Raw genomic sequence first — 26,835 nt, 5'->3', positions numbered from 1 at the left:
TTTTGTCTGTTGAAAACCAGTGTGTCATTGTGGTTAGAGCGTCAGACTAGGACCTGGGAGACCAGGGATTCAAATCAACACTTGCCATGAAGCTCGCTAGGTGATCCTGGGCCAGTCACTGTCTCTCAGCTTCAAAGGTTGTTGTGAGGACCAAAGGAGGAGTTGGAGAACCACATATACCCCCTTGATATGCCCATGGATTCAGGACAGACAAATAAAAGATCTTCACAAAGTAACAGTGTGTAGTTATAAAGCATGGAATTCGCTCCCCAGAGTGATAAGTGATGGCCACCATCCTGCATAGCTTTAAAAGATTATTCGACAAATTCATGGAGGATTAGGCTATCAATAGTACCAATATTTTTCTTAATTAACAATAATTGATCAGTCAAGTAACCAGTGTTGCAACTCTATCTGTAAGTACCACAAATTCTCTTTTGGTTATGTCATATTATTTAGTTTTAAATGCCTAGAAAAATCTTGATTCGAATGTATATGCTAATGTTTCAGAAACAAGATGGCAAAGCTGATGAGAAGGGAAGTCACCTAGCTTGCAGTAGTGGTATGACATGGACAACACCTTTGATACGTATCAGCTGAATAGAAAAAGCAAAAGGACTATCTCCCCTGTACTTGAGGCTAAAGGTATTGGATGGAGCCTGAACCATGAATGAAGATGATGATGATTTTATTTGTACCCCACCCATCTGACTGGGTTGCCCCAGCCACTCTGGGCAGCTTCCAACATACAGAAAAACATAATAAAGCATTACACATTAAAAAGCTTCCCTATACAGGGCTGACCTCAGATATCTTCTAAAGGTGTGATGGTAGGAATCACGAAGGGGAGTTGCAATCTTGGAAGACGTTCTTTGTCAGAGGTAGAGAATCTCAGGCCTGGTGATCAAATGTGGCCCTCCAGTCCTCTCTACCTGGCCCTCAGAACTCTCCACAGGCCACACCCCTACTCTATAGGCCACACCTACACCCACAGGCCACACCCCTACTTGAAAGGCCATACCCCTCATTGGCCCTGCTTCAGCCTGGCTGGAATGATTCCTTGAACTCATGATGCCTCTTGCTTGCCTGGATGGGGGACAGAGAGGGGTGTGTGAGTGTCTGTACAAAGATACTATTTATATCCATTGCTCTGTCTCCTTTTGCCACTGGCAGTGCCCACCAGTAGCATGTGCCCACCAGTAGCCACACTTGTAAAGGCATTTTTGATTGTTCCTTTTCTATTACTATCAACTGTCTCTAGTCACTATTTCTCTCTGCATTTGTGTTGCATGATTTTTTATTGACTTCTTTTTCTAGGCCTGAGCTGTTCCATTCCTTTCAAATTCCAAACCACAGTGATCTCCAATTCCGAACGAAAGGGCTTTAACTCTCAGACCAAGAGATTTCAGTATTCTGAGGTGAGAAAACATATTTTCCTAAGTCTGTTCACCTGTTTTTTTTCTTAGTAGGGCAGAACCAGGGAGTTCATCTGGGTGGGTTCAAATGCACCAAATTAGTTAATCCAGCCCATGTAAGCCACATGGTGTCTCTAGGCCTACCTATACTATAGGGTCGCCATACGCCTGGAATTTCCTGGACATAGCCGGGAATCGGCTGTTGGAAACAACTTCTTGAAATATAGCAACCCTACTATACCATCTATTTATTATTCCATCTATATTTTACATTTCCTCCAAAGAACTCAAGGAGTCATACATGGTTCTCCCTCTCCTTAGTTTATCCTCACATTAACCCTGCGAAGTAGGTAAGGGCGAGAGACAGTGACTGATCCAAGGCCATATAGTGAGCTTAATGGCTGAGTGCAACAAAAGCAGGACAAAAAAGAAACCTGGAACATCAGAAAATCACAACATACAGGATTCTGGGAGATGAAATGATCCTATGTAAAGGCCTTGGGGTGCAACACTGAAAAGGGAAATTTGCATCTCTCTGTTATGACCCACTTTGACCAGTAGGCGGAAGCAGAACTTCATAGATGGGGAGTGCTAAATCCTTCAGGGGCGTTTTGGTTCAAGGAAAAACAATATACAGTATGGAGTAAGTGTCAAATGACACCTTTTAGCCCGTTTGCTTTTTGGAAATGCACATTTTCACACCACTTGCTCCCATAGAGATTTACTTTAAAAAAGAGAGAGAGAGAGAGTCACATCTCATGCCATCATGGTTCTTATTGGCCCTCTTAGGGCTAAGCATGCTTCCAGGCAGGTGTTTATTGTAGGATCGGTACTACTAATGACATGCATGAAATTTTTGGCAGTGTCCACACAACATCAGCATCAAAATGTTAGGTTTTTTAAATCTCCCTCTCCCTGCCCACAATTTAATCTAGATTTATCCTTTCTGTGGAAAATCCGAAAAGGTTTGGGAAAGAAATGTTTCCAAGAACCTGTTTGCAATAGCTGAGTAGCTTGTTTGCAGTATTAATCCCCTGACAGGGAGGTCCAGTATCCACAATGTGCAACATGGAGGCTCCTGTTGTGCCTTTGGTCAACTGCTGGTGTTAGCAACAGACCCTCTCGCTTTCCTCCTGGGTCCTGCACAATCTTCCTCCAGCTACTGCCCGGGACCCAAACTGCTCTCCGTTTCTCCCTTTTCTCCCTTCCCCATCGAGAACTATGCTACCTCTCAGACCTCCCTTCCAATCGCCAATACATAACAAGCATCTCATCTGTACAAATTTATCTTCCATGCCACTGTCAAGCCAACCTGTTGCTAAGTTCTCAGAATAGAAGAACAGAAGGGGCAGCACTTGAACCGTCTTCACAGTATGCTCCTTTCTCTTCCTGAGAATTTCCCCCTTCATAACTCCAGAAGGCAATGAGCCAAGCCACAAGGAATACAAAGGATTTGGCATACTCTTGATTATCCCTAGAGAACATTTGCTTCTTCACATGTAAGGGGGAGTGTTGCATGCATCCCACCCCTTTTGGGGACTTTTGCAAGAAAGCCAAAGTGGTGTAGAAAAGTCAGTAGCTGCTGGAAAGCATGGAGTAGACCAGGGGTCAACAAACTTTTTCAGCAGGGGGCCAGTCCACTGTCCCTCAGACCTTGTGGGGGCCCGGACTATACTTTGAAAAAAATATATGAACGAATTCCTATGCCCCACAAATAACCCAGAGATGCATTTTAAATAAAAGCACACATTCTACTCATGTAAAAACACGCTGATTCCCGGACTGTCCACGGGCTGGATTTAGAAGGTGATTGGGCAAACTGGGCCTTAGTTTGCCCACCCATGGAGTAGACTTTTTGCTGCAGGGCATTGGGTGAGCAACGAAAGATAATAAGTCAGTGGGTTGGTTTGCATGACAGTAAGGCAAACTATGGGTGCCTCCAGTCCAGACTGCCAATATTTTCCAGGAGGGATTCAAGCGTATAATGTAAATTTGGGTTTGTGTACTTAATGTGGATTAAAGCACTCTGGCACTGTAGTGCAACAAATCTACTAAAAAGCAAACAAACCCAGGACTATTTGTGGTTTGGAAAGTGTACTATAAATGCACTGGTAAGTGTGGGATGAACAAAGATTATCGCGTAGACTTATAAGCATCCCACAAGCAAATCAGGATGAATGCTCATTGTCATATAACCTCCCAACATACAAATCAGAATGAACACTCAATAAAGAGTGGACACAGTATTATAACCTCCGAGTAAACATTGTGCAAGCAAACCAGGAAGAATGCTCCGGAGGTGTCCTAAGGCTTGCCAAGGCTGTGCTGAGCTCCTGGAGAGCAGTGCCCTTGAAGGGGCCAGGCATCTCCACCCCACTGTGGCTGTGACCCAGAGCAGTCCCACAGAGCTAAGCAACAGCAGCTGGATGTGCTTCACTGTGTTAGGCTATAGATGCTGAGCTGATGAGAAGATGCCACGGCATCTCTCTGCCTGACCTGCTGCCCTTGCTAAGCTTCTTGCCATGCTGATACCTACCTTCACTTACATACATCAACATCATTCAAACACCCCACTCCATAGCAACAGGGAGCTTGGGAAGCACTCTAACTTAAAAAAAAAAAAATCTTCACCATCCCAGTTCATTAAAAACCTGGGGGAAAGGTACACTTTTACTGGCACCAAAAAGACGTCAGTGAAGGAGCCAGGCAGAGAAGGAGCCTCACTGGGGAGAGTGTTCCACAGGCAGTGAGCAAAAGGCCCTCTCCCTTGTCATCACCCTCCAACCTGCCCTCAAAAGAAGGGACCCAGAGAAGGGCATCAGATAAGGATCTAAGAGTCCGAGTATGTTCATTTCAAGCCCTTACTTAACTGTTTCAAACTAATATTAGTCCCAGTAGGGGGCCTAATTTGACCTGCAAGGCCATTCTCCCTGAACAACGCTCACCTGTCCCAGAGGTGTGGGGCAAATAATTATATGGCTGCAAAGGAATAACAAGGAGCCTTTAAATGCCTAGATTGTAGCTTATTCAAGTGGGGGTTGGACTTACCAGCTGGTTGGAGCCAACTTCAAGGCCTATTTTAATTGGTTGGGATCTTCCTCTGCAGTGCGGATTGAACTCCGGGTTCTCTGCAAAGTTCATGGTGATGTCAGGTGATTGACGGATGGCATGCTAAAGTGGCCCAGTACGGGAGCTCAGAATCTGCCCCGCAGAAAATTTTCCCCACTCCACTTTAAGACTCTGCTTGACAACTTCACTGTCTTGCTTGACCCCAAACCACCAGCTCTGGCCTATCAGGGATAAACTCAGCTTCTAACAAAGCCCTGTTTGTCATCCATTGCAGATTGAAAGTGGCGTCTTAAGACAGCGGGCTCATTTTTGCTTTATTTCATTCTATAAATAGAAAAAAAAACCACCCAGTACTTACTTCTGGAATGAATGAAAAGTGGTTCTGGAAGGAGAGTTGAGTCAGGGAGGGGTGCGGCACTTTGAAATAATACACTCTGCCCACATGCTGAAATAATTCAGGCCAAATCAGATGTACAGGTGGGATTAGACATGCAATGGATTTGAGCTCCCCAGGTCTCTGTATGTTGCTGAGCAGACACCAGGGAAACTTAATCCTCCATTTTCGACCCGTTTTGCCATGCAACTTGAGACTCCCCATTAAAATGAGATTATTTTGATTTTGAAACAAGCAAAGAAGAGGCTTCTTAGTGTACAGTGACAATTGACAAAAACCAGCAAAACATTTCAGAGGCTTAGCGTATGGGAGGGTAAGTGCTGAATCCACATTATAATGCCATTGTGTGCTTCTCCACCCATGAGGTGACACACATGTCGCACATATTCCCTCCTCTGCTGCGTGGAGGAACAATGCATGCCCTCACTTTGACACTTTAAGTGCACGTCAGATTCCTAAGTAGGGCCTGATTCAAGAAAGATCCACCAATTCACTGACTTAAAGCAGTGGATTAAACCTACATATATTTGGTGCGTTGACCTATGGTTAAAAGCCTCATTTGTCTTCAAATTATGTCCTGATTATTATTATTATTATTATTATTATTATTATTATTATTATTATTATTATTCATTTATTTATCACCTTCTATACCATTGTTTCAAGGCAATGTACAATAATGTATAATAAACAATAACATGTAAACACAAAGAAACAGCTCATACATGTAAAACAAAAGAGACCTGGGAAACCTTGTCAGAAGAAAAATGTCCTCAGCTGTTTTCTGGAAAGTGCAGATAGGTGGTGCCTGTCATATCTCTTTTATCTCTTATGTGTGAATGCAGGCACCATCTTGGAGAGGACATCTACTTCACGGCAGACCCAAAACATGCTGCTTGAGGCAAAGGACATGGTGGCCTCTGTCCTGTCCCAGTTCCACTGCCAGAAGCCAACTAGACGGGCAGCCAAACCTTACTTTTAATGCTGGTGATCCTCCACCACACCTGAGGCAGCAAGACAGATTAGGGGGCCCAGAAGAGGCCACATGGCAACAGAGAAGGAAAAGCTGGGGGCTTAGAATAAACGTCTATTTGTTATTTATTTATACTGCCTGACTAAAAAACCTCAGACAGGGGCTGCTGCTACTGCCTACCCTTCAGCCCAAATATTTGTGTACACAGGTACATAGAGTATACACTTGGTGAATGTGATGTGTAAACACAGATGCTTAAAAACAATCAGACGCCATATTCTAGGGCTTTTCAGAATGCCTACAAAACCATGCAAAGTTGAAAGTCCACTAGACTTGCCCATCTTGGGAATTGCTCTAGTACTTCCACTCTAATTTCATCAATCACCAAGGCTTAAAACATACCATTATTTGTTTCAAGCATTTGCTGGTTTCATCTGTATACCAGTGGTTTTCAACCAGTGTGCCGTGGCACCCTGGGGTGACTTGAATGATGGTAAGGGGTGTCCCTCTGTCCCTTTCTCCTCTGACGCCCTCTCACGTTTCTGCCTCCCAAAGGCTTGCACAGCTGTTTGTTGCAGCAGCCCTGGCTACTAGCTCCGCAGGCAAATGGTGCCTCTGGGGCTGGCCAGGGGGTGCTGGTTGCCAGGAACTGAGGCGGCCTCAGAGTAAGTAAGCAAGTGGGCGAGGGAGCCCAGCCAGGCAGTCCACTAGCCCTTGACTGGGCAGACAAGCCCCAGGCCCCTGTGGGGCAGTGTGAGGAGGAACCTCTCAGCTCAGAGACCAGGGGTGGCTGCCCAGAGGACTCCTAAGGAGAGTGGAGAGGAGAGAGGCTGAGGGAACTCTCCACTAGGGAGAGTGTTCACAAAACGGTGAGAGGCTGCCCACTCTGCAGGCAACAGGTGACATAACCGGGCTCCTAAGTCCCACAGGGGTGCCGCAGAAAGAATATGGTTGGTCAAGGGAGCCATGTACTCAAAAAGGTTGAAAACCTCTGCTGTATACTATTGATAATTGTTTTACATTATTTTATATGCAATACTTTTTTTTATTAAGCAGTTAATATTTTTTTCCTAAACAAATGAACAATTTCCTGAGCACTGGCAAAAATAAACCCTGTTGCAGCAGACTCTGTCTGCCCTGTCATGATTATGTACTGTGTTCCTTCCCAGAATGAAAATCCAGGTCCAGGATTCTATGATGTAATCGATCAATCAACACTTCTCAACAATGTCTCCCAGTCCCGGAAAGGAACCTGTTTTTTCCCTTCCTTGGTAAGGTTTATACATATTTATGAACGACGGGAAGAGAGAGAGAAAAAAAGGCCAGCATTGAGAAGTTCTTTGAAGCCATTGTCAGTCTTACTGCCAGTGAAGCTTTTAAAATGCTCACACACCTTAGTTTTCCTTTTCTACTGTTTATGAGCTATAGTAATAATGACAAGTTTACTGTTTTAGACCTGTGATAGCCTGATAAACATTAAGTCATCCACCCAGAGATTGCTGTAATTAAACCTGGATTCCATCCTCCAGTTTACCCTTGGAAGCAAATTCTTTAGAAATTAATGGGACATACCAGTACTTCATTCAGCAAAGTGTGTTTAGGTAGGTGTTTGTTCCTCCTCTGTTGGATAACTGCCTTTGAGAGATCAGATATGTGTACTTATTTGCATAGACAACACTCATTCTCCAAACCCAAACACTTTGGCCATAGGCAGGATTGATTTGGGGGGCCATGTATATTCACTAAGGTCAAAACCCCATAAAGTCTATGTAGGTGGCCCCGCATGGCTCAGGTGCATGGAAGCTGTACATTCAGTGTTGTTGGCCAAAGCCTGCGGAACTCTACCCCCCCCCCAACTGAGATTAGACAGGCATCCTCCTTGCTGGACTACAGGTGCATGACAAAACCTTTTTTTAAAAAAAAAATAATCCAGCAGGAATTTAAAGGCGGTGTTCGGTTTTATGATGAGTTCTTATTTTATTCTCTGTTTGGTTTATTTTTATATACAATGCTTAGAAATGCCACTGGTTAAGTGGTATAATTGCCTCAAATAAATAAACAATGTTTACTTCTGTTGTGGCAACAACAATTAATGAAAAGAGCTATCTATCAATCTACTGTGGCTGCCCTTGAAGGCTGTTCAGAAACTGCAGTTGGTTCAGAATACAGCAACCAGATTGGTTTCTGATATTAGCCCAGCAGGGAACTGTCGCGGTCACTCTCTCAGACCTGAGCAGCACCCCCGGACGTTTAACGGTCTATTGGTAACTGCCCCAACTATTCACTCTGGCAATGAATAACTCACAGATTCGGATTGTGGTAAAAATAAAATATAAGCTTCTTTATTGTTTGTACAAAGCATAATGGCTTCAAATGACTTGGTAAAACGTTTAATATAACTGTATGGTTATTCAGATAAGTATATTTCAACTCTCTACCTAGTATTCCAATAACTATCCCTAATGCCTCCTGTTTATTATTCACTCTGCTCTAGCTCTGCTCATTGGCTCTATCTCCCACTCTCTATCCCTCTCTAACTCTGACTCAACTCAACTGCCTAACTTCCAACCCCTAACTGCCTTTTCTATCCTCTCTAACTGCCATCCTTCCACACTCTAATTGCCTGGAGAGCTCCCATTGGTCAACCTCCTCCCTGCCAAGTTAACCCTTGGAGAACCTTTGGGGTGAACGCCACAGGAACGTATAACACCAATCTTGTATGATCTACACCAATCTTGTATGATCTTCACATTCGTTGTATGTTTGCTTACAAGCTAAATTCAAGTTGCTTATGCTTACCTTTAAAGTCTTTTATGGATTATGCCTGGAATGCCTGAGGTCTTCTTCCATATATGTCTTTCCCCAATCACTAAGATCCAGCCAGGGCTGTCTTAAGCATATCCAGCGCTGTGGTGCAGAAGGGCCGGGGGGGGGGGTGACGTTCTCGGTGTCCCTCTCCCTCTCCTGTGGTGCAGAAGGGGTGGGGGGTGACGTTCTCAGCACCCTCCCCCTCCTCCCCACCCCCTGCGCTGGGCAGCTCGAGGCTCGCTTGCCACGCGGGCTTCCTCAGTAATCCCACTAGTGCCGCAGGGCGGGCAGGAGGGAGAAAGGCACTGCATAGCTTTGTGCGCCACCGCCTCTGCCTCCTCTCCCAGGCAGGAAGCAAGAGAGCACGGCTGGCCATAGGAAGAGCCGCTGCCGCTGCCCAGCATGCCCTCGCAGCTGTTCCCAGTCGGTCCTTGACTCCCGCTGCTGGGCACCCCTGATGGGTGGGTGCCGTGTTGCAGGGTGCCACTAACCCTAATGGGTAAGACGGCCCTGGATCCAGCACTGGAAATACTTTGCAAATCCATTATTTATTCAGATGGTGGCCAATTCACAACAGACCTTCTCAACCCTAGTGTTGACTCTGGCTCATCTAAATGTACCATAAAGCCCCACACTTTATGTATTTTACTGGTTGCTGTACACTATTTTGTTGCTTTATTTATATTTATAAAATGTATATTTTTGTATGTGGTTTTTTTTAATTGCTGTTCCTCAGTTGCTGGGAATCCCAGGTGGGGAGAGTGCTGTTGTGCATTTTTATTATCTCAACAAGCCTTACAACAAGCCTGTGAAGAAGGCCTGTATTATCATCCCCATACTGCATGTGAGGGGCTGTGGTATGATTTAAACCAGTGACTTCCCCAGCTTGTACCTCATGCTTTAAACCCATTTAGTATGTTACTTTGTTTACATTTTGAGAGCACTTTACCTTAGTTTAACATGGTCAATATTCTTATGAATGTGATGACAACTCAAATTTACCTCACCACAGAGATGATATGTTCAATCTTTGACACAGATGTAGTAAATATAAGCTGTCACCCAAATAGGGCATTACTACTTATACTCCTAACAAAAATTAACTACGTGAAAATGATGGGATAAATCAGGCTCTGATTATTTACTACATCAGATAGAAGCATAGGAGTTGGCCCTAACTGGGTGGGAATTGTTAAGATGCCGATCTGGTGATTAATGGGTGTAGGCCAAGGATAGCCAATCTGTTGCTGGGGAGCTGCAGAAAACCCCCAAGCACTTCAAGGGTGTATCTTGGGCAATTCAAGAAAGAGAGAGATTAATACCAAGACTCTCTTTTGGATCCTTCCCTTCCTCTCTCCCCCTGCTTTATGATTGAAATGGGAAGGAGATGACGTGGGAGAAAATGGTGGCAGCAGTGAAAGATTGGGTGGTGGAGATTCCAGGCTGAGAATCAATTGAATTTATGGGCCACATTGGACAGAACTGAGCTCTAAAGCTTTTCCTAAAGGATAGTTAAGAGACGCTTTTACAAATTTAATTTATCAAATATTGATTTCATTTGGAGTGAACTTCATATAAAATACAGATGGGTTTGGCAATGTAGTGGAGCTAATGACACCTCTTCAGGCAAGAAGATGTCACCTTCAAGAACCACCTATCTAGGATGTTTTTTCACCATAGCAGATGGTCTTTCATGACCACCATATTTCCAAGATGGCAGCTGGCTCCTAGAATGGTTGGCTTTATAGTGTTTATTTCTGTATGTATTCATTTGCTTCCGATATTTATATACCATTTTCGACAACTTCTTCTCAAAGAGCTTTATGCATGTCAACAATATTTTCAGAGCAGGTTGCAAACCCAACAGCACCTAATTCCTGAAAAATCTGAAAAGTGATGTGAGTGTTTAAGGACCGTCTCTACTTTCCCAAGTCATCCCATTTCACAGATGAACACTTATGACCATGTAGATAAATGAGAAATAGACATGAAGAAGCCCCCCCCCCCAACTAGGATCATCAACAGTGTAAACCAAATTCCATTTCTTTCCTTTCCAGGATACACGTATCGCTCGCCAGAGAATCCACAACTATCCTGCTGCAAATGCCTACAACCTCCCACCTACCCTGATTTCCAAGCGAGACTTTAGCCTGGGGTATTCCAGTATGTTTCAGCAACCAATTGCCAGGAAGATTTCAAAAAGATCCACTCCAGCCCCCAACCAATATAATGTAAGATGATCTAGAGATTGGAAAGGGGGAGGTCAGCAGTACAGATTAATAAAATGTTTAATGGGTAGGGCTGCAGTTAATGGGGAAGGGTCACGGTTCAGTGATGGAAGGCCCCAGGTTTGATCCCTGGCATCAACAGGTAAAGCTGCCTGTCAGTGCTGGCAATACTAAGCTGAATGTACAAGTGGTCTAATTTAGAATACCACAGTTTCATATATTCCACTTGGCAAAATAGGAAGAGTATTTCTTGTTTTTCCCTGATGCTTTTCTCCCACTGATCATTCACACGTTTCTTTCGAAATCCATTCAATTGTTCTGACCAGTGATCTTTCACAAGAAATAATTGCATGGACCCAAGAGTACCCAGATGAGCCTTGCTGTGGGATTTGCATCAGTAGCCACAAAATAAAAAATAAAGAGCAGCAGTTGTTTTAAAACAATTTGGACTAGGACCCCGGAGACCAGAGATCTAATCCCCACTTAGCCATGAAGCTCACTAGGTGACCTTGAGACAGTCACTTGTCTTTCGGCTTCACAGTGTTATTGTGAGGATAAAATGGAGAGGAGAGGAGAGGAGAGGGAAGAACTATGTACACCTCCTTGGTGGAACGGTGGGATATAAATGTCACAAATAAAAAGAGAAGCAAATGCTTGGTTGGCCTTTATGTGCCCTGTGAAACTCTTAGGCAACTATCTGACTAGTAGTGACATTACTTCGTCAGTGTACAGGGAGTTAACACCAAGCACATTTTCCTTTTGCCCCAAAATCGTTCCCTACTTTGCAGATCATTATTACAGTCTGTCATCCACACCCAAATAAGAACATTAGGTTGTATTTAATACAGTTTAAATAGGACTTCTCCTGAGAAGAAAGTTCCTGAGTTAATCGCTAACCCGTGATTTACACTAACCCATTAGATAATGCACAGCATTTGGAGAAGCCAAACAGGAAATGATGCATTCACAAGGCAGACAAGCTGAATAATTTATGGCCACGGGGAAGGGAGGCTGATGGGAAGAAACCAAGGGCCCACGTTTACTGTCTGCACAGCAGGCTAATTTCACAAATATTTATTCATCTTTTCATTTATTTTAGCAGGTTTATAAACTGCTTCATGGCCAGAGGCTGCTAAAATAGTATACAAAATTAAAATGGGATCAAACACTAAACTCAGTTTTTTAAAGCAAGAAAGTAATTTCTACAAAACTCTAAAAACAATAAAAATAATATCTGTTGTTGTTGTTCTTGCTGCTGCTGCTTCTATATGCTTGATTCAGTTCCAGAATACTGTAAAACAAGTGATTTTACAACGAGTTGTATTTACAGGAGCCATTTCTATCAGCATGTGCTAAAGAGATAAGTATGTCATCGCGAGTGGGTAATCACTTGCTAGGCCAGGTGGCTTCTGAAATGTACTTTAGAGTAGCATTCATGCACCATTCACAAGCCACATTTGACCCATGTGCCGGAATACTTCAGGCTTGGTGACTGCACCGCAAATGTCCTTGTGTTGAAAGTAGGCAGACTTAAACGCCAGTATTTATTTGGGTGTTGGTTTTTTTTTTTAACTAAAGTGACTGCTGGAAAGTGAGTTCATTGCAAAACCCTTACTTTCATCCACAGGTCTCGGTGGACCTCAGCAACAAAAGCCACAACACTGGTGCCAAGTCAGTGTTTTCATCCAAAACTAAACGAGCACTGGCACTCGGTAGCAAGGAGCATGTGCCTTCTCCCTGTAAGCTGGGCTGGGGAGCCTCTTTTGACCCAAAGGCCAAATTCAAATATGGTCAACCTTCCAAGGGCCACCATTCTAATGGTGGGCGGGGCCAAATGTGGGAGTGGGCGGGGCCAAATGTGGGCAGGACGCAAGATAAAGTAAGATGCCACCCAGTGCAGTAAATTGAAAGAAATATTAAAGAAAAACAATGCCCTTCAGTGAAACAAATTAAAACAATCTACAATCCCCTCTGGGTGTCCAGTTTCCTTCTCCTTTTCACCTCACCTCTTGTGAATAAAAGCCTCTCTGTCTGGCAATCATGCCTTGCCACACCACTTCTCAGTTTATGATCCTCAGTGCTCACAGCCAGTAAGTCAGACCTCTACCCCTTACAATGCATGCAGTCATGGCATTTTGTCCTTTCCAAAGAACTTAAATAAATAAATAAATTATAACACCAAAAGGCAGAGGGCCTTCTCGGTAGTGGCACCCGCCCTGTGGAACGCCCTCCCATCAGACCATCAGACGTCAAGGAAATAAGCAACTATCTGATGTTTAGAAGACATCTGAAGGCAGCCCTGTTTAGGGAAGTTTTAATGTTTGATGTTTTATCATGTTTTTAATATTATGTTGGGAGCTGCCCAGAGTGGCTGGGGAAGGCCCGGCCAGATGGGTGGGGTATAAATAATAATAATAATAATAATAATAATAATAATAATAATAATAATAATAATAATAATTAGAAATCAAATGCTTAGTGATAGGAAGAAGCAATGTTGTTCCCCATTGCCAGCTTTCCAGGTGTATATGCCCAGATTATACAAAAATATATTACCTGCTCACCTGTTCACACATCATTTGTGACATATCAATGACCTTAAAAGGGATGGGTGGGAAGAAACGACTTTCTTCCACTTTGCAAATGTTTTCCTACTAGAAAGCCTGGAGGTAATTTTTACAGTGCAGTCTATTTACAAACCTGAACTTCAGGAAAGGGCAATCAAAATGATCAAGGGGTTGGAGAAAGTCATTCTCATATATATATATATATATATATATATATAATTTGTTTCATAAAATACATACACCGCTTGATTATAAAACAACCTCTCAAAGCGGCTTGCAAAAAGATAACAATAAAAAATTACAATAGTTAAAATACTAAGGTTGAAATTCACACCAACTTTCTAAGCATCTGGGTAGGCTTGTCTAGACAAGAATGTTTTTAGCAGGCACCGAAAAGAATACATCGAAGGCCCCTGCTTGATAACAGTAGGCAGGGATTTTCAAAGTGTAGCTGCTGCCCAGATGACTATTTACAAATGAGGAACAGGTATTATGTGGCACCTGTAGCTGTGCCAATTCTGCCAATTGAAGCAGCCGAGTGGGCACATGTGGGGTAAGGTGATATTTTATGTAAAATAGTCTTGTATATGTAGTCTTGTATATGGTCCTTATATACCAATAGTAATGCCTTGAACTTGGCTCAGTAGCAAATCAGCACCCAGTGCAGATCTCTGAGCACAGGTGTACCATGCTGGCAAGGCCTCAGTCCTGCCAGCAATTGTGCTGCAGCAGCCTGCCCTAACTGCAGCTTCCGGATCAAGTGCGAGGGAAGCCCTACATAAGGAAAACATGGCTGTATTTGAGGCATTTTAGTTTACAAAACAAGAGGCGACGTGATAGGAGTAGATAGAATTATGCATGGCATGAGGAAAGCGGACAGAGAAAAGTCCCCGCCTGCCTGCCCGGTCACAATACTATAATTTGTGGATATCTAATGAAGCTGAATGTTGGGAGATTCGGGACAGATGAAAGGAAATGCTTCTTTACACAGCCCATGGTTAAACTATGGAACTTGCTTCCAAAGGAGGCAGTGACAACCACCAAATTTAAAAGAGAATCAGACAATTTCAAGGAGGAGAAGCCTCTCAGTGGCTACTAGCCATGATGGGTTATGTTCTGTCTCCACAGCTGGGGGCAGTAATACCAGTTGCTGTAAGCCATGGGGTGTGGGGTGTGCTTATGGGCTCAGGTCCTGCTTCCAAGTTTCCCACAGGTATCCGGGTGGTCACTGTGAGAACAGGATGCTTGATAAGATGGGCCATAGGCCTGATCCACCAGTCTCTTAAGTACTGAAATAGTACTCTGAAAAAGACAGGTATGCTCCCCTGCTTCCGAAGGGCAGGACTGGCAGTATTTTCTATTCCGACGGGGAGGGAGGAACTAATTCCTCCTCTCCTTTCATTCATTTCATTCCTCTCTTGTTCCAAGTAACAGACTCTCGTGCACCAATTTCATTCCACAGCAGCTAAAATGTAAGACTCGGCTGTGTACATAACATTAATTTAACATGCAATTTCCCCCTCCCCCAAAGAATTCTGGGAACTGTAGTTTAGCCCAAGGAGCTGCAATTCCCATCTCCTTTAACAAACTATAGTTCCCAGAATTCCTGATTAGGGGTGCATTTTTAATGTCTGTGTTGCATGCACAGCCTTAGTTTGGGTGTCGGCCTTTTCAAACTCCTTCCTTTCTTTTTAAAATCTAGGTCATTACCGAGTAAAGGATTCCTACATACGGCAGGCGCCTACAGTGCTGGTGTCCTGCTTCAGATCCAAAACAAGTCGCGAAACCAAGACAGAGACGCTGAGCCCGGGACCAGCAGCCTATCAGCATCCAGCTGGCATCCCAGTCGTGCCATCCAGGAAGTTCCCCGGCCTGTGAGTTCTGAGCAACTGCACTTTAAAAGGAATTTGTTTTGAGTCACCCAACTCCCTTTCTTAAGTAGGGAAGATGTGCTCGTGATCAGAAATGATAAAGAAGGGAAAGAAGAAGAAATGCCAACAGACAATTCCAAGCCCCAACTTGCTTAAGAAGAAGGGGCTCTCTTCATCAGATTACATATGGTGGAGCAGGGGAAAGTCATTTGGGTTGTTGCAGTTGCATGCCTTAGGAAGCAATGCAGCTTGCAAGCCTTCATAAGTGATTTAGGATGAGGAAGGGCAGTTGTTCAGCGGTAGAGCCCATGTTATGCATGCAGAAGTTCCAGGGTTCAATCTCTAGCATCTGCAGCTGAGAAATGCCCTTGTCTGAAAACTAGAACCACTGCCAGCCAGTACTAAGCTAAGGGGGCTTGTGATCTAACTCAATACAAGGCTAGGTAGCATAGGGACCTGCCTTTTCTGTTGTGAATTCATTTGTTTAAGCTACTTTAGCCCACCTTTTAGTCCACCTGTTTAAGCTGCTTTAGCTCACATGTTCTCAGGGCAGCCAGCACGTCTAAAGGTTCTTCCCTGCTTCTTTTATCCTCACATCAGCCCATTTAGGAGCCAGTAGTCACTCATCATCACTGCTTAATTCTCAAATAAGGGAGATGTGTCAATCGGGCTTTTAGTGTTATGACACCACCTCTTTGGAGTTCCCTCCCCTTGAATATTTGAAAGGTGCTGGCTCTATTGCCCTACTCAGGACCTTCCTTTTTCAACAGGCCTTTGCAAAGCAGAGATCTTCCCCAGTCAGCATGTACATTGGGATTGTTGCTGGTTGTTTGGATTGTTCTATTGTTCGTGTGTGTGTGTGTGTTTGCCACTTGGACTCCTTAAGGAGAAAGGGCAGAATATAGATTGAACAAACAAACAAACAAACAAACAAACAAACAAACAAAGCTAAAGAGAGCTTGCATGACCCAGAGAGACTACAGCCACACATAGTCTGAGTGTCTGGTATTAAAATGAAAGCTGTGATTGGCTGTTGTGCTCAGTGGAGCAGATAAGAAGAGTGTTGCTCTATACCAAGGGTAGGCAACTTAAGGTCTGGGGGCCAGATGCGGCCCATTCGCCTTCTAAATCCGTCCCACAGACAGTCCGGGAATCAGTGTGTTTTTACATGAGTAGAATGTGTGCTTTTATTTAAAATGCATCTCTGGGTTATTTGTGGGGCCTACCTAGTGTTTTTACATGAGTAGAATGTGTGCTTTTATTTAAAACACGTCTCTGGATTATTTGTGGGGCATAGGAATTTGTTCACCCCCCCCCCAAATATAGTCTGGCCCCCCCACAAGGTCTGAGGGACAGTGGACCGGCCCCCTGCTGAAAAAGGTTGCTGGCCCCTGCTCTATCCCTCATCTCTATGGTAAACAGCAGTTGTTTGGAGTTGCACCAGTTCAATTTAATAACTGGAAGAGGTGAAATGGAATGCTTTGGGGCTGGGTCCCTTTGGACCGGGCATCACCCAGGAAGCCCTAAACCCAGAGGTGTTGGCCTGATGGTGGCTCATCCTGGAAGGGCATTCTGTACACTTGCAGAAGCACCTTCTCTATTACTGCTGCAACTTGTTTCTGGACCAAAGGAGCAAAAGGATTATCGAGACAGCTTTTGAAAGCCCTAGCCTGAAATTTGCATTCACCAATTAAGTTCGGCAATTCATTTCAGCTTTCTGTTTAATAATACGTAGGAAGCCCCCCACTTTCCCCTGCACACACAGTCCTTCCTCCCCATACCTGCCCCAAGGTCCAGTAACTCTATCAGTCAGTTACTCAACTAAGTCAATTTTATGGTGACCATCCTGTAAACAGCAAAGTCAGTTTGCTGGAGATAAGATTAAGATCTACCCCTTAAATTCTTACCCATTACTGCTCATATCTTCCCCTTCCCCGATCCCCGTGCAAGCCTGGAGCTCTCTGCACACGGTCAGGGGGTATCTTTACTACATCTCATGCCGTTTTAATGCAGGCTTTGTGGAGGAAGAGGGAGGGGGAGCTGGCGCTGGGTAGTGTGCAATAAACCTCCGTGACTAGGGAAGAAGTAAATCAAACCTGACGGGCAAAGAACATCCATCTACGCTGGCAGAAAATACCAGAACTATCAGCATTTAGAGGCCAATCCAACTCCCATTTATGTCAAGGTGATTAATGTGTCCAAGGCCAGAGCTACAGCTGGTGCAGAGCCACTGACTACAGCACCAGTTTGTTCCAGATGAGCACCCTTAGATAGCTTTTTCCAGCATATTCTCAGATGCAGCCCCCAAAGCCTTTAAGGTACAGAGGTTGAATGGCACACAGAATATGAAAAGCTGGGATATCCTTTAGGGAAGGTGACAAGGTGGGACACCACCACACCGCCATGTTTGGGATCACATGCAATTATTTGTCAGGAGCCATTGATCAAAATGAGCCCATTACCCTTCTTCAGGTGCTTAAACTCTTACCTGCGGAGGGATGCAGGGCTACTTGCTTCAGCCTCTCCAGTCCTCCTTGAGCTGGAACATCTGCAGAGGGGGCCGTATAATGGGGGACTGTAAGAATATTGATTAGAATGTGCCGACAGTCCTCCCTATGACTGGAAACCCTGAATTGCACGGGGTTTTCTGATTCACAGGAGTACAGCGTTAGAGTAGGGGGAGCCAGAGCCAATGGCAGATGGAGCCAACTCACCCTCTTGCCTGCTGAGGGCTACAAGGGGTAATAGGGAGACTAGGGGGGAAGCTGACAAACAGCTATAAGTAGGCACATAGGGGGCTGGCTGAGGGCAGAGTGGGACAGTGGTGGGTTCAGTGACCAAATGCCCTAATGGACCAGCCTCCCCTGCTTCACATCTTTCTGCTCAGTGTGAGAAGGTTGGGAGTGGAGGGCGTCAGTGTGAATGGCCGCACATTCTCTCCGTAGAAACTACTTAAGAAAGCCTGGAGAGGGCTGGAGAGTCTGGCCTAACCCTCCCACTTCCTTCTTCCTTCTTGCTTCAGGCACAGTCAGAAGCCCTTCGCTCTCTGGCCAGCTCACACTGAATGGCTCTTGACATGAATGGTGAAATGAGCCCATGTACCAGGCGCACATGTCAAACCCCTTATTCAACAAAAGAAAGGAAATAAGGAATGATTGCTCTGTACTTATAAACAACTCTGCTACAGTTGTAGCAAGTCATAACAAAGGTGGGAAGGATTCCCCGGAGGCGGAATATGGAAAACTATACAGTACACTGGAGAAACCCAAGGTTCCTCAATTGAGGGGGTTCCTCAATTGAGAGCAAGGGTGGGGCACTGATCCTTATCTCCCCTAACTGCTCCCCCCCCCACCGGTGGGCCAAGTTTGATAGGTAGTCGAGTCATCCATCTGTCAATCAGATGATGTCACAACATTGCCAGGTATTCTGCTTTTGTCCGTGCAGTTTGAAATCAAACTATATGGGCTGCAGCACAGCACTCTACAAACCCTGACAATCAGCTGGTTGTCAGTGCTTGCAAAGTGGTGTGTACAGGACTTTGTAGGTACTGCCAATCAGCTGATCATCAGGGTTTGCAAACCCCCTTTTGGCCCAGATGCATTTTTACCTACCCTGCACCTGATGTCATATATGATTTTGGGGGGCGGGGCGGGGTGTGCCTTGCCCAAACTGGCCTTGCAGGCTGAATGGGAAGGCCTAGCTGAATTCAAAGCCAAAATCAGTTTGGACAGTGTCTACGATTCTTTCTTACAGGCGAAAGTATGGCTTGAACTTCTCAGCCCCAGCTGCCCCTCGCCCCAAAACGCCCCCTGCACCTGGGCCTGGCCAGTATGAAATAGTAGACTATGGGAGTCCTTCCAAGCATTATATCTCCAGTGCCGTCTTCGTCTCAAACACAGGCCGTTGGGCAGGTGATAAATCCCACGAAGACATACCTGGCCCAGGTAAGCATGTTGTTGTTGTTGTTGCTGCTGCTGCTGTTGCAAAAAGGTGTTGTGTTACTTCATTTAGCTATAATTATAATGTATAACTATCTTTTGGAAAGTTGTTTTTGTGTCGGCTTGCTGTGCATTTGGACACCTTTTATCGTAACCAAATTTTGCATAATTGTTCTTGAGAACAAGGAGCAGGTTTCTTTCTATTTTTGGATGCCATTTTAAATCAAGATGGCGGACTGATTTTAACCACTGATTTCAAAACTGCACCGATTTGCAAGTTCCTTAGAATTCCTGAGCAGCAGCAGGTATGAGACTCCTAATGGTTTAATAAGACTGCCGTCCTCACCTTACTTGCTCGAAAGAGTAACTATTACTGGGCACCCTGGGGTTTCGTACTGAGCAAGCATGTTTTTATACTGGTGCTCCACAAGTCCAAGCTTAGCATACAGCAGCCACATTCAGATGTTACACCGGGATAAAACAGCAAACTGTGGTGTGCCACAATCCAGAAACAGAAGCTTCTAAGCCCCACCCCTTGTGTTTCCAATATCAAAACTTGGTGGGGTGTTACGTCAAATGCAGGCAGGAAAGGAGATTCCAGGATGTTGCTATTTTCAGGTGGGATTCAGTCACATACTGGCAAATTCAGGGTGCACGGTTAAAGTGTAATTGTCTCTCTTGCACAACAAAACCCTTTCCCTTATGACAGGGAAATGCACCAGAAAGTCGCTTGGCACAACATTGTCTACCTTCTCAAACAAATCAGAATTAATGCTTGATAAATAGCTGACACTGTGTAACCTTCCCACAAACTTTGTGCAAAAAAACCCAGGATGAATGCTTTAAAAAGAAAAAGGGAAAAAAAGATATAATCCAGAAGCGACCATAGACTACTAATGACTTGTTTTGTCCTCAGCAACGGACATTTTGCAAAACAGATAGTTGTATCCAGCATACAACACTGAAAGTAATGGGCGTGTTTTATTCATAATTTCAATGGGCCTACTAATGGCTAATTGTGGGTACAATCCAGAGGCTGACTTCCTTGTGATGCATAGGGAGCTACTTCAGGTGGCCAATTTGGGGGTGCTCCCTGACCCATGGGGTTGCATGACAGATAGATCAGACCGCAGAGGCACAATCCATCCGACTCTTGCCCTGCCTTGTGCATTCATTTCAGTGGGGCTTGTTCAGGTTAAGAGCATAAGAAGAGACTGGATGCTGGATCAGGCCAAAGATCCATCTAGTCCAGCATCCTGTTCTCACAGTGCTCAGTCAGATGCCTGTGGGAGGACCTGAGAGCAACAGCACTCTCCCTTTGTGTGATTCCCAGCAACTGGCATTCAGAGGCTTACTCCCTCCAACAGTTAGAACAAAGCCATCGTAGCCAAATAACCACTGACAGCTACATCCTTCCTCCAGCGTCCAAGGCAGATAGTGCTCCAGTGTTCATGTGAGTCTCAGGGGGTGCTGTTTGGATTTTGCACCTCAGCACCAAAATGCTTCAAGCATTCCCAAGCAAAGCCCTGAATCCTTTACAGCAGGGGTGGCCAACTCCTAAGAGACTGTGATCTACTTACAGAATTAAAAACTGGCAGTGATCTACCCCCTTTTGGGGGGTTCAGGTCAAAGTTGTTGAGTTTTTTTGGGGAGAAGGGAAGCCCTGTTTTGGGGGGGGGTACAGGGCAAAAAAAATTAGCTTTTTTTAAGGGGAGCCAAAGTTGTTCAGCTTCTTTGGGGGAGCCTGTGATCTACCAGTGATCTACCACAGATGTCCAGTGATCTACCGGTAGATCACAACTTACCTGTTGGATGTGCCTGCTTTACAGCTTCACTGCACATGGTGTCATTCAACGATTGCATCCTTTGTATATTGCAAGGGATTCTGGGAGCGTGTAGATCTTCAGACTTTAAAAAGTGGGGCGGGGGGAGGCAATCTTCCGTTTGGAATGAGGGGAAGTTCTTGTTATGGAAAGCTAAGTGCATTGGCCAGCTGGGAACAAGTGAGAAATAAGGGGGTTGGGTAGCCTAAGAAAATGGAAACCACAAGAATCCAACGGTGGGAGGATTATGCTTGCTGAATGAAAATAATGAAAACAGCCCAGCCTGTTTCAATTAAAATCTTCCTCAGGGGCACTGGGATCTTATGTTCCTTTCCTTCAAAGAGATTTCTTGTGAGAATCTTTGTCTGAAAGAATCTCTCTGTCTCTGTCTCTGCCTCTCTCTCTCTCTCTCTCTCTCTCTCTCTCTCTCTCTCTCTCTCTCTCTCTGGAATGAGACTACATTTAAATCATATGGTTCCCCTTCTGCCCGAAAGAATCCTAGGAACTGTAGTTCCCACACACAGAGCTACAATTCCCAGCACCCGTAACAAACTACTATTTCCACAGTTCTTTAGAGGGCAGTCAAGAGCTTTAAATAGAGGGTGTGTACGCAGCCTGAGACTATGCTATTTTGACTCCAGCTTGCAGGAGGTTCAGTCCATTGCTCCCCCCACCCACCTTTATAAGAAAGTTTGCTTAGTAATTGCCATCTGTACGTCACCAAATGTAGTAGCCTGTGATGGAACAAAAAAAGCAAAACAAAAACACCAGGTTCCAGGAGTTGCGTAAAGAATCTTCTTTGGGAAACCATCATTCAGCTCCTTGTCTTGCCACCACAGGGTTTACTTGGCTGTTCTTAAATTAATGGCATCTTTTAAAAATTCTTGTGATGAGATAGAAAGGGCGGACAGAGCGTCAGAAAGGAAAGGAGGATGACAAGTGCTGATTCTTAAGCCCTGTAATGGTTGACTTGCCCAGCTGGGAAGTGACTTTAATAGCTAGCTTTGCATCTTGTCATCTGTCCCAAAACTATATTCATATTTATTTGTTTTAGGGCTTAAAAAAAAAAAACTTTCAGATTTCTAACCCGCCCTGACAACAGAGGTTCAAGGCAGGCAATAGCCATTTAAGCCTTTTAAGAATAAAATACTAACCAACACCCCCTCAACACACACACACACTCACACTTAAGAGTTTGGGAGGCCATAGGTTATTTCCTTTAACCCCTGGATCCAGCAAGTTTTAAAATACAGTATAACCCAGGCTAGCTTCCTGTGTTGAGGTCATTGCAACAAATGGCAATAAAAAAGTCAGCAATAAAACCTAGTACACTATGTGCTGTAAATTTAATTTGGGAAGGAATGTGGTTTTTTTAATTAAACTTTATTATTTTAAAAAAACACTCAGACATCTAACAAACACCACAGCATTGAGAATAAAATACATTAAGACATAACAAAAAGGAAGGGGGAAAAAAGAAGAGGAAAAAGAAGAAAAAGTAGTAGAGAAAGAAAAATAAAGATATTTACAATATTACTAAGAAAACAATCCAATACAAAAATCAAAATGTGTTAATCTTTATTGAGGTCCTGTGTCCCGAAAATATGGGCAGGCTTAGAAAGGTAGGAAGGTTGGTTATATTTTAGAAAAAAACATGATTTTTTTTTCATTTGTGCACTAAAGTTTATCTGTGAAAATAGAAAGCAACAACATTAACTGGAAATTAATTTCCTTCCTTTTCAACATCTGGCTTCTCCGCTTACCCTTTTTCTGTTTTGCTTTGTGTGTGAGCATCGTTTTAGCAGTGTAGTGGGGTAGTTAGGGTGTCAGACTAGCCATGAAACTCAGAGGGTGACTTTGGGCCAGTCAGCCTAACCTACCTCACATAGTTGTTGTGTGGTTGTTGTGGTGGTGTGGGAAGGAGACAATTATGTGTGAGGAAAATGAAATATGTGAACCCCTGTGAACTGATGTGTGTGGGTGAACAATAATAATAATAATAATAACAATAGCTGGGTGCCTGGATTCAAAATGTGGGGGTTACACACAGAGACACCCAGTAGCAGAGTATTAAGATCACAAAATGAAGCATCAATATAGCATATAGGTTGTTAAACCCTCTTTATCCTGTTCAGCTGCACACTGATAAGTAAGTTTAAAATGCTTTACTTACAGATTCAAGGTGTCAGTCATGCATTGTTTCATGCAGCAGCAAGGGTAATAAAGGCAACATACTGTTGGATGCAAAATACAGAATTTAATTCCAAACACATGCTGTAAGCCAGGCTTCCTCAAATTTGGCCCTCCAGATGTTTTGAGACTACAATTCCCATCATCCCTGACCACTGGTCCTGCCAGCTAGGGATCATGGGAGTCGTAGGCCAAAAACATCTGGAGGGCCGAGTTTGAAGAAGCCTGCTGTAAGCTCAGGAGCAAGCTTACACACATCCTGTTTCATTGGTTATATGATGAAGAGAGAGGAAATAGAAAGGCTAGACCTAACTGAGTCTATCTAGCAATGCAACTTTGCGGTCTTTAACTCCTTCATATACGAACTAGCAGTCATGCATAGATATGTTTGACTGCAATCTCCCACAAGAACCATATATGCTATCTTGAGCTCCTTTCAGGAAATATTGGATATAAATGTAAAATCAAAATTAAATACATTTCAGTGGGGTTGTTGTGCTTTATTAAAGTGTTGTTTAGAAGACGAACAGCTGTAAATCAGCTTTCTGCCTTGCATTGTTAGCAGGTGCTAGTGTGAAGAGTCTCTTAAAAGCCAACCTCCTCTTTTCCATTAAAAAAAACTTCCAAAGAATTCTGAATGTGTGAGCAGACCATCTCATAGGGCAAAACGCTCAACACAATAGAGAGTGACAGAAACCTCACTGCAGTCCATGACAGTTACAGCCCATGAGTTGTAACATTACCTTTCCGTCAGTGACTGGGGCTTATTGGAGTAAGTAAGCAATACAAGAAATATGAACCTAAGCCCCTCTGACAGATTAATGTAGAGCTTGAAACGTAGACAATAGCAATTTTACCCATTATTTACAGTAAGTAATAATGATTCATTGGTAGGATTTATACATCTACTGGGTAGTTGAATTGTCAAAGCAGAAAAAGCATTCCCATGCATTATCAGAACTGCAGCTCACGAGTTATTTCATAGGTAACAAGATGCAAAGGATAAAACTCCTGTTTTTCCAATCTGGGTTGCTTCCACGCTAGCCCTTTGATTTGGAATCACCATCATTGTTGAATCACTTTGTGCAGAGAATCCAGACAACATTGTAAAATAGTTGCATGCCATTTTTTTCCTGTGTTGACCGCCTGTTTTTCCCCCCATACTTGATTTGTACAGGTATATAGCAATTTAAAAATTGCAGCACCATACCAACCTGTGTGAACTGGCAAAGTGCTATTGAGGCTTTTAAGGTCAATTGTGCTTTTAATTAAAAGCTTCCTCCTAGTGGTTTCTATCTTGTTTTGTTCATTGTTGCTGGGAGATGAGTGTTTAATTTCCCCTTTAATTAGCCAGCATCTTTCTGCAGTGCAAAGGGTTTTAATAGCTACCGGTATTTCCTTTCGTTATTTTCCTACTTTTCTTTCTTTTATTGCGAAATATTGCCATTTCACTATAAAAGACAGAAAACAATTCAGACAAACCAGCAAAGCCACTTCCCCATGTAATTAGAACCTAATTAACCACTACTCTCCCAGTCACACTGAACAGGAAGCAGTAAAACAGGCAGAAAAGAAGAAACTTTAAATTAACATTGCATTTAATGATACTTATGTCCCTCTAGCCCAGTACTGTCTACTCTGGCTGGCAGCAGTGCTCCAAGGCCAAAAGTCAGAGTTATACATTGTGAAGCATACCTAGGCTCCCAGCCCATTACTTTCCTCGCCATTAGGGTGGCTACTTTCGCTTAGCCAAAAAGAGAAGGGGACAGATGATTGATTGATTATTTATTTATTTATTTATTTATTTATTTCTATCCCGCCTTTTTCCCAGAACTTTTCAAGGGGGGAAATGGTAACCACCCTGGTCCTGTCCTGACGAAAGGGACAGAGACAGGGCTGTGTTTACCCTCAAGTACAGTGGTACCTCGGAAGTCAAACGGAATCTGTTCCAAGTCTGTTCCACTTCCAAAACATTTGGAAGCTGCAGAAGCTGTATTGGACGTTCAGATTCCAAAGAATGTTTGCAAACCGGAACACTCACTTCTGGGTTTGCGGCATTCGGGAGCCAAAATGTTCGAATTGCAAGGCATTCGCGAACCAAGGTACGACTGTATACCATTGCACCCACACAATGCACCATGTGTATATCCCTGATATATGTGTATATCCCTGATATAGAGATGAACAAGCTGGGAAAGATTCATCTGCTAAATGTCTGTGAGCCAGGCTGCTATTAAAAGGATAGGAGCCGGGTTAGTTAGCAATATCAAAACAACACGATGACCAGAAACAAATACAATATGAAAAACTTTATGGACTGATTCAAAACATCAAAACTAACAAACTTAAGTCTCTGAAAGTCCTTAAATGAATCAGACTTTACCCGGCGGAGAACAAGCTGTGAAGCTTTGTATAATCAGCAAATGTCCAATTCTGATGTCCAACTCTGAACAGTGTTTCCAGATAACAACTACTGTTTCGTTGAATTCTTCATCAGCGAATTAGTTCAACACTCGTTAGTAGAAGGGTATGTAATTTCTTCATTAACCAATCTTTTTTCGAATAGATACAATATACATGAAAACGAAAAATACTCTGGAACAGTGCTCATGCAATTATGTAATCAGTCCATAAAGTTTTTCATATTGTGTTTGTTTCTGGTCATCATGTTGCTTTTGATATTGCTGACTCACATTTTGCAACACAGGGGTTTGTTGCTCCTGTGCTTTGAACAGCATAGAAGGCAGGAATTCAGCAGACAAAGCTCATCCTGACATGCATAGGCACCTGGTCAATGGCACAAGAGCCCCACCAGGGAAAAGGTTCACCTAGCAGGGTATGTGTGGTAGTACAAGAGTGCAATTCATGCAAAAATTGTAAAAGCTGCAAAACCCACCTTCTGAGTCCTGAGAGTCAACCTGACATTTTTTATGTCTGTTTCTCCTTCTAGGGGCATACAACATCCCCGTACCACAAAAGCAATCCTTCATCTACAACACCACCAATAAATGGGTGCCAGTATTGTAAAACAGAGGATCCCGCAGCATCGGTTTGGCAAGCGCTCTTATTTGCAAGTGCTGCATTTCTCTGTTGCTGTTGTTTTTAAAAAAGAACAAACGAATATTGCATTCACTTGCCTGTGAACAAGACATGATACCCACCTGTTTGAAATCCTGTATTTCCTTGGTGGTGGTGGGGGGAGTGGGCCCTGAGTCGCTCCTGTTTCGCACACATGACAGAAGATCAGTTTTGGATATAGAGAATGGATGTCATTTCATTGTTGGCTTTAGGTGGACAGTGGATTTTTCATGACAATATTTATTTATAAAAATTAAGAAGCCTGACCTGCCTGGCTCCTACTTTCTCACCATCTCATTGGGAATGAAATATTGGAGATGGTGACTGACTGTTGAGAGGAGGTGATAGAAGGTTTTTATTTAAAATGATATGCATGGTGCAGTGAAGGTGAACAGAGAAGTAACAGAGCTGGGGATCGCCTAGTGAGATTTATTAGCTGTAGATTCAGGACAGATGAAAGAAACTGCTTCTTAGTGCTTCA

The 26,835-nt window shown here is 43.7% G+C and overlaps 1 protein-coding gene across 1 annotated transcript; it reads left to right on the top strand.

Annotated features, from left to right (window-relative positions):
* The first annotated feature begins 827 nt into the window (after positions 1-827).
* Positions 828-26,620, top strand: STPG1 (sperm tail PG-rich repeat containing 1). Its single transcript, XM_033158691.1, has 8 exons — positions 828-900; positions 1,318-1,418; positions 7,021-7,122; positions 10,717-10,890; positions 12,515-12,626; positions 15,157-15,328; positions 19,079-19,269; positions 26,227-26,620. Exons 1-8 carry the CDS (start codon positions 828-830, stop codon positions 26,301-26,303), a joined length of 1,002 nt encoding a protein of 333 aa, XP_033014582.1. The 3' UTR covers positions 26,304-26,620.
* Positions 26,621-26,835: the final 215 nt, after the last annotated feature.

The sequence above is a fragment of the Lacerta agilis genome, chromosome 8, assembly GCF_009819535.1.
Source record: "Lacerta agilis isolate rLacAgi1 chromosome 8, rLacAgi1.pri, whole genome shotgun sequence".
Classification (NCBI taxonomy): domain Eukaryota; kingdom Metazoa; phylum Chordata; class Lepidosauria; order Squamata; family Lacertidae; genus Lacerta; species Lacerta agilis.
The sequence above is the reverse complement of the archived record's forward strand: the minus strand, read 5'-3'. Positions and strand labels throughout refer to the sequence as shown.